Source organism: Vanessa cardui, chromosome 24 (genome assembly GCF_905220365.1).
Source record: "Vanessa cardui chromosome 24, ilVanCard2.1, whole genome shotgun sequence".
In the NCBI taxonomy this organism is placed as follows: domain Eukaryota; kingdom Metazoa; phylum Arthropoda; class Insecta; order Lepidoptera; family Nymphalidae; genus Vanessa; species Vanessa cardui.
The window spans coordinates 7,180,904-7,189,803 of record NC_061146.1 but is presented as its reverse complement, the minus strand read 5'-3'; the positions used below and the strand labels follow the sequence as shown (position 1 = coordinate 7,189,803).

The 8,900-nt window shown below is 36.3% G+C and overlaps 1 protein-coding gene across 1 annotated transcript; it reads left to right on the top strand.

Annotated features, from left to right (window-relative positions):
- Positions 1 to 304: 304 nt before the first annotated feature.
- Positions 305 to 6,963, top strand: LOC124540246. Its single transcript, XM_047117711.1, has 3 exons — positions 305 to 545; positions 796 to 3,777; positions 6,782 to 6,963. The coding sequence occupies exons 1-3, from the start codon at positions 305 to 307 to the stop codon at positions 6,961 to 6,963; spliced, it is 3,405 nt and encodes a 1,134-aa protein (XP_046973667.1).
- The last annotated feature ends 1,937 nt before the right edge of the window (positions 6,964 to 8,900 follow it).

The following is an 8,900-nucleotide window of genomic DNA, read 5'->3' as shown; positions in this document are numbered from 1 at the left end:
TCGAAAATACAATAGTTGTTTCCAAATGACGTCATTTGGGGCAGATATTATCGAAGAAGGAGGTTTTAATCCGACATTTAAGGTATTTATTTTTGTACTTACATAGAATGTAGTTAAAGAATAACTTACTTTATCTATTGGTATGTATTATACTACTCTCCCACAGAAAAAGTGTTTATAACCCAGTTAATACTGTCTGGTTTTTATTTTGTTGATACAAGGACAGATTCACCATCGAATTGGATCATTACTACCTTTCGAAGATACACAGAATAAATTTTTACAAATATATTTCATGGGCAACATGGAAGAACAACTTGATCGACGCCTAGGGATCAATGCAGGAATGAAGCGAGCAATTCTTCAAGACTTGCAGTGTCTGCTTCATGAACATCATGCGTTGGTCAGGTTGTTTAAGAGTGCTTTAGAGCGCATGCCAAATGATGACTATAAAGTTGTCATCAAAGCAGATAAACGACCATCTGGAACACACGAACGCACATTTAATGCTCCAACAGTAGACGAAGTTGCCATCCTGATTGTTGGTGAACAATTGGAAAAACGCGATATTGTGCTTACACGTCGCGATACTGGGCAACTGCAACAAATATCGGAAACTCATCGATCATATGACGCATTGCAATACCCACTGATGTTTTGGCAAGGAGAAGATGGATATTATTTTAATATTAAAATGATAAATCCATTGAATGGTAAAGTATCAGTAGCTTAATAATGGTTAATGTCTGTATTATTTGCCTTTGAAATGGTTAATTATCAAATTTTTAATTTCAGGTGAAGAAACTACAAAGAAAGTTAGCTCAATGAATTATTATGCATATCGTTTGATGATTCGTCAAAATGCTGACAACTATTTGCTGCGGTTTCGTCGATTGTTTCAGCAGTATTGCGTTGACATGTATGTAAAAATAGAAACGGAACGTTTAACATTTATTAGGTTGAACCAAGCCAAACTGCGTTCTGAGGAGTACATCCATTTACGTGATGCAGTTAGTACTGAAGGAAATGCAGCTAATATTGGTCGATTAACTATTCTGCCGGCGACGTACATTGGTAGCCCACGTCATATGCATGAATATGCACAAGATGCAATGACATATGTTCGTCATTACGGCCGGCCAGATCTCTTTATTATTTTTACCTGTAATCCAAAATGGATAGAAATTACTCAATTGCTGCTTCCCGGACAAACATCAAATGATAGACACGACATCACAGCACGTATATTCAGGCAAAAAATTCGGTCCCTGATGAACTTTATTGTTAAACAACGCGTCTTTGGAGATACTCGATGGTGGATGTATTCAATCGAATGGCAAAAGCGAGGCCTGCCGCACGCACACATTCTTATTTGGTTAGTGGAAAGAATTCAGCCTGACCAAATAGATGATATCATATGTGCCGAGATTCCTGATCATGAAGTCGATCCAGACCTACATGATGTTGTTACTACTAATATGATTCATGGACCGTGTGGTTCCATCAACCCCCAATCACCTTGCATGGTCGATGGAAAGTGCTCTAAACGATATCCACGGAAATTAACGGCGGAGACTGTCACTGGCAACGATGGGTATCCGCTGTATCGGCGTCGATCACGAGATGACAACGGTCGAACTGTCACAACGAAAGTGAAAAGAATGGATTTCGTTGTCGACAACAGTTGGATTGTTCCATATTCGCCACTTATTTCTAAAACGTTCAAGACACATTGCAACGTTGAATACTGCAATTCAGTTAAGTCCATAAAATATATTTGCAAATATGTCACGAAAGGCAGTGATATGGCGGTTTTTGGATTGCAATCCTCGAATACCAACGATGAAATTTCACGCTATCAAGTTGGTCGTTATGTGAACTGTAATGAAGCGATTTGGCGTATATTCGCATTTCCCATTCACGAACGTCATCCTACTATTATACATTTGGCGGTGCATCTGGAGAATGGTCAACGAGTATATTTCACGGCTTCGAATGCTACGCAACGTGCTGAAACACCTCCAGCAACTACATTGACCAGTTTTTTTGCAATCTGCCAAAGCGATCAGTTTGCACGAACTTTGCTTTACTCGGAGATGCCACGTTATTATACTTGGAATGCTTCATCCAAGAATTTTCAAAGACGGAAGCAAGGTGATGCGGTTCCTGGGTATCCAGATGTGCGTTCTACTGATGCTCTTGGTCGTATGTATACAGTTCATCCAAAGAATGATGAATGTTTCTATTTGCGGTTGTTGCTGGTAAATGTGCGTGGGCCAACTTCATTTGAGACACTACGAACTGATAATGGTGTAATATTCCCAACATATCGTGCTGCATGTGAAGAATTGAAATTATTAGAAAACGATACCCATTGGGATACGACAATCGCTGAAGCCATTATCTCTGCATCTCCAAGTCAGATACGCACATTATTCGCTATCATAATTTCGACATGTTTTCCATCAAACCCATGTAACCTGTGGCACAAATACAAGGATAGTATGTCAGAAGATATTTTACATCAAAGTCGTGTCAGTTCCAGAAAACACGATATTGAGATGAATGAGGAGATACATAATCGTGCTTTACTCTTGATCGAAGATATGTGTTACCTCATGTGCGGTAATTTATTAATCAGGTTAGGAATGCCAGCGCCAAATCGTGAAATTAATGACGCATTTAATCGAGAATTGGAACGGGAACGTGAATATGATCACCAGGAATTAGATTTAGTAGTTCAAAGGAATGTACCCCTGTTGAATTACCAACAAAAGGAAGTTTATGATACTTTAATGAAGGCAATCGCTGATGAAAATGGTGGTTTATATTTCCTAGATGCCCCTGGTGGAACTGGCAAGACATTCCTTATGTCATTAGTTTTAGCAACTGTTCGGGCGAGATCCAACATAGCGGTTGCAGTTGCTTCTTCTGGAATAGCAGCCACATTGTTAGAAGGATGCCGTACGGCTCATTCAGCATTCAAATTACCGTTAAATCTTCAAACTATTGAAGAACCAACGTGTAATATTGCAAAACACTCAGCAATGGCCAAAGTTTTAGCGACATCGAAAATCATCATCTGGGACGAATGCACAATGGCGCATAAACGTGCATTAGAAGCACTTAACCGAACATTAAAAGATTTACGCAATGACTCGAGATGTTTTGGAGGAGCAATGATTTTACTGTCTGGCGATTTCCGCCAAATACTGCCAGTAATTCCAAGATCTACGGCTGCCGACGAAATAAACGCTTGCCTCAAATCGTCAAATCTATGGCGCTATGTGAAGAAACTGCAGCTGACAACAAACATGAGAGTTACATTGCTTAATGATACATCTGCTGAAGATTTCTCGGAGCAATTGCTGACTATCGGTAATGGTCAAGTACCTGTCGATGAATCGAGCGGATTAATATCATTTCCAAATAATTTCTGTAATTTTGTCTCATCAAAAGACGAACTTATCAACAATGTATTTCCAAATATTATTTCTAACTACAAAAATAATGAATGGTTGAGTGAGCGAGCAATTTTAGCGGCTAAGAATAAAGATGTAGATGACCTGAACTACATAATTCAAAATAAGATCATTGGAACAATGCATTCATTCAAATCTATTGACTGCGTCACAAATGAAGATGAAGCCACCAACTATCCAATTGAATTTTTAAACTCTTTGGCCGTTCCTGGCTTACCACCGCACAATTTACGCCTAAAGGTTGGCTCCGTAGTAATCATGCTTCGAAACATAAACCAACCAAAACTGTGCAACGGTACGCGTTTGGTGGTTAGTAAATTGATGAACAATGTAATTTACGCTACGATAATGATAGGAAAATTCAAAGGTGAGGAAGTTCTCATTCCGAGGATACCGATGATCCCAACCGATATGCCGTTTGAATTTAAAAGACTTCAATTTCCGATACGTCTTGCATTTGCCATGACAATCAACAAATCACAAGGCCAATCCTTAAAAGTTTGTGGTTTAAATCTAGAACATTCATGTTTTTCCCATGGTCAATTATAATAATAAATAATAATAAATATGAGACAACATCACATACATTACTCTGATCCCAATGTAAGTAGCTGAAGCACTTGTGTTATGGAAATCAGAAGTAACGACGGTATACGTGGCATGAAGAGCAACCTATGTACTAAAATACAGAAATAATAATGAATGATTAATGTAGTTATTTAATTTTTTTTTTGTATTTTTTCGAATAAAAAAAAAAAAAATAACTGCTTATTTATTGCCATTAAGGCGGAACAAAGTTCGCCGGGTCAGCTAGTTGGAAATAAAACAAATGAATATTGAAATTACCGAGCTACTTTCTAAGAAAGTTATTGAAAGGTGTAAACCTCATAAGAAACAATTTTGTTCTTCAATTTTCCTAGTTAAAAAACCTAATGGATCTTACAGATTTATACTAAATTAAAAAAAAATCTCAATAACTTTATCAAAAATGAACATTTTAAGTTAGAGGATAATAGAACAGCATGTAAACTATTAAGAAAAAATGATTATTTCATGTGCATAGACCTAAAAGGCCCTACTCACGATTCAATTTCAGCAACAATCTGTTGACACAATCTGCAGTGAGCCGACAGATTGTGTCGTCAATAGTAATGTTGAGGGCACGTTTGGGGCGTAGCCCAACATGTTGCGAATTGTATCGGCGCGGAAGCAACTAGACAAATTGTCTCAGCAGATTGTGTGTGCGTTGAAACGTGAGTATTGCGATTGCTCCAATCTCGGCTCAATCGCGGTCGAGCGTTGTGGCGGATTGTACGTTTCTTCCGGGTCGCCATCTCTACCTCGCACTTGCAACATGACGACTAATAAAGAAAAAACTGTGTGGACACAGATTTTCGTAATCTATAAGAAAATGCCTCATTTATGGGACAAAAAAAATAAAAATTATATGAACAAAGAGATGAGAAATGATTCATTCAGAATTCTTTTAGAAATATACAAAGATCTCGACAAGGAAGCTACAGTTGAAGTTCTCAAAAATCTTATATCCAATAAGAGAACCTCTTTTTACAGAGAATTAAAAAAAGTAAGTACCTACATCAAATTAGATTGTTTTTGTATTTTTTTTTTTATTTTGTGTGCAATAATAGTTCATTACTGCAGCGGCCGGCAAGAGGGGCATTGATGGACGAACGTGTGAATGTGGGCCGAGGAGAAGCCGAGGCACACATACGTAAGTCTATCAATGCCTAGTTGCAGCCAAGGCTTGTATAGTACTTTTCTCAAACAATGCGCGGAAATGTAACTAAATAGTACTTTTAGAACTTTTATTTATTTAGAACTTTTATTTGAAAAAGTACTTAAAACGTTTTTTTTTTCTTTAATATTATGAAGTGGACAAACAGTTCATAAAAATAGTTTTATACGCGCCAAAGTATTTTTTTTTTACTAAACAGATTTCTTTATGCAAGACAGTTCTAAATTAATTAATTAATTAAATATTAAAATCATTAATTAATAATAATTCATTAAATATAATAAAATTATTAAACCTTCACAAAATTACCTCTTTGGTCGCCATGTTGCGGAATAGAAGATCATTCTATTTTTAAATAACACGACAGATATGATTTTACATAGTAATTTATTCGGCCGCTAAATACGACAGATATGGATTTTCATACATACAGTGCCGGCCGCTGCTCGGCCAGTACAGCAAGTTAGATTTATCTCGAAGAAGGTTGTCAAAATAATGCTCACAATCCAAGCATGTTTGAGAAAAGTGTTTTTAGTCAAAGTTTTTAGTAATACAGGAAAACAGGAAAATATCTCATGTAGGTGTATGTTAGTAATGAAAAAGTGTACCTACTTATAAAGGCAATATTATATTTTATGCATTTTATCGTTTTTTCATTTCATTTTAATGTTTCTCTTTTATTATGTAAATTTCTAAAACACTATAATGTAATAAGTAAAACTAAAATGTGGATTCGTCATGCAGCGCCATCTATAATGTGTCATAACGGACTATGTAATAGAAATGTTGGTTTATATTACTTATTTTAAGTAATTCACTTGTAATTGATTAAGAGCTGTTTTTAAGAATAACAATCTTATAAATATTCATTTTTAATATTAAACTGTATTTCAAGAATTAATTTGCAGTACTTGCATTAATTAGTTATAAAAGTTGTAGTTGTGAATATCCGTTTGAATTATTCTAGAACAACGCTTGAGAAACGAAATTGTTTTAGCAACGATTAACACTTATCACGCTCCGCATGTTTTCCGGTGTGCTATTGGTTCGTCAGTCGACTTTTGCTATCCATCTATCTATATATATTTCGTGGTACCTATTTTGAGAACATTCTCAAAATACCATCGCGCACAAAAGTTTGGTTTGGTTTTACATAGAAAAGAGAGAAAAATAATTTATGACGTATATTGCTTTAGGAAGACAGAGGCTGATAATAATGCTGTCGATAATTTAAAACAATGTATAAAACGGACCGAAAAAGCAATAAAATGTTCCGAATCTACTGTTAGACGAATTATAAAAGGTTCAAAAGATTCGGATTTCCTTACTGTCTTTCGAACTCCAGGCAAAAATAAAAGAATGAAACAAAAACCAATTACATATGTAGCAGCACTTTGTTAAGACGCTGTCGTTGAAACAAGATTAGTCCCGAAAAGGACTGTTTTTTATTATTACGTCAAGTTTCATTGAAACAGGAAGCGGCACGCAAGATAGCTCTGATAAGAACTGTGTTTGGATTCGTTTATCTTCATATCTCTTCAAGCATCTTTATCTTTCTTCGACACTTCAAGAACTTCACTTCACAACACATGGCGAGTCGACACGGCGATCTTCGGTGCAGTCGTCCTCTCTCCGCGCGGCGCTCGAACAAAATGGCTGACGCGCCGTGCAGGGGCGATATTTGTAACTACTGTGTCGCGGCAGCGGGTATGCGACCCAGCATGATGCGCGCGCAGCTCGGCGCGTGACGTCAGCGTGCGCGAGCAAGACGGAACGACATCTTCCGCCTCTTTTGTTTCGTATTGTTTTTTTTATACTGTTTTTTTTATTGGCTAATTGATTTTGTAATTTTTGATTAAATCATTCCTTCGACCACTCAAGAGTATTATTCAAGAAGCCTGAACTCTCCTCTAAACATACATTGATAGCTTTGACCAGGGTGTTATTAAAATAATTTATTCACAATTTCCACGTCACTGAAAATGAATTGCTTACCATAGAGAAGTTGCGAAGAAAATTACAGGATGACCTACATTTTTAAGGATCTGCTGCAAGTCTCAGGCGAATAATAAAATAATTTGGTTTAAAGTGGAAAAAAACAGAAAACAATAAAAAAATTCTAATTTAGCAGTTACATATTCGATTTCAGAGTATTGAATGTCTGAGGAAGATAAAAAAATATAAAGAGGAAGGAAGAACTATCATTTACACTGATGAAACATTTGTGGATAATTCCCATGCGTCTCACCGTTCTTGGACAGACTATCCCAGAAAAGACATTAAAAAACCTCTATCTAAAGGTAGCCGCTTATTCATAGCGGGTGGTTAAGCAGATTTTGTGCCGAACGCTTTGCTCACGTTCAAAGCCGGTACAAAAAGCGGCGACTACCACGACACAACATGGTGTGAGATCCGTTCATAAGAGCGGTGGAATCCCGAATTTACCACCTAATTCAATCGTTGTAGTCGTCAATGTATCGTACCACATCAAACAACTCAATGCTGCACCAACGTCCAATACAAATAAATCGGACATGCAAAGCTGGCTTTCTTCAAAAATGAATTGAATTTAAAGAATCCTTGCTAAAGCCGGAGTTGTATAATTTAATAAAAAAGTACAAAGTGCAATTTAAGAAATTTAATATCGATGCCTTATTAAATAAAGCAGGCCATTCTGTACTTCGCTTGCCCCCATATCGGCCGAACCTAAATCCTATAGAAATGGCCTGGTCCCAAATAAAAGGATATGCCGCCAGCAAAAATGTAAGTTGGAACCTAACACAGATGACTGACCTGATTAATGAAAAAATTAATACAATGGGTGCAACAGACAGTCAACTACTAAGACAGTCAATTCTTAGAATTTTCTTAAGTTTAATGATTGGGCGACTGTCGGAATTCACAAGAGTAGAGAGTAGAGGCAAAGGTTGTATGAGCCTTATAGTGAAAGATCATACAATCGGTAATTTTCATTTACTAGTTATGTTAGTGCCTACTCTAAACTATCCAAACGTGCCTACTCTAAACAGCCAAATCTTTAGATATAAAAAAAATATATTGACGCTCCTGATAAAATTAAAATGACATGGAAAATTATTAATTGCGAAACTGGAAGAGTCAACAATAACATCTCCGACTTTAGTTTATCTATTGATAATAATTTATTTTTCTCAGATCGGGATGTTGCAACTATTCTTGAAAAATGTTTTGCTGACATTCCTTTTTCGACTACTAGCTCACTAAATTTCTCTCCCACCTTTGCTGAATCATTATTTAAAAACAATGTGAAAAAATGTAATATAAGTTTTAAATTTAATACAGTAAGTGTAAATAACGTAATAAGTTCTTTCAGATAATTTCTGTTAAGGTAGTTAATTCAATAATTGATGTAATGGCACCCTATCTTGTCAATATATTCAATAATTGTGTTCTAAGTGGCGTGTTTCCTGACCTCATGAAACATAGTAAAGTAATACCAATATTTAAGTCAGGTGCCCATCTCTGTACTACCAACTCTTAGGAAGATCTTTGAAAAGTTATTACTAAATCAAATGAAACATTTAAACAAGAACAAGTTGCTACACAAGAAACAATTTGGATTTACAAGGAGTCGCTCGACAACTGACTCTGGTGTTGAGCTCGTAAAAAATATTTACAGGGCT

Coding starts and splice junctions, on each gene's coding strand:
- LOC124540246 (XM_047117711.1), top strand. CDS start 305: ATGGAAGAACAACTTGATCGACGCCTAGGGATCAATGCAGGAATGAAG. Junction 546..795: donor AGTTGCCATCCTGATTGTTG/GTGAACAATTGG, acceptor TTTTAATTTCAG/GTGAAGAAACTACAAAGAAA. Junction 3,778..6,781: donor CCAACCAAAACTGTGCAACG/GTACGCGTTTGG, acceptor TATCTCTTCAAG/CATCTTTATCTTTCTTCGAC.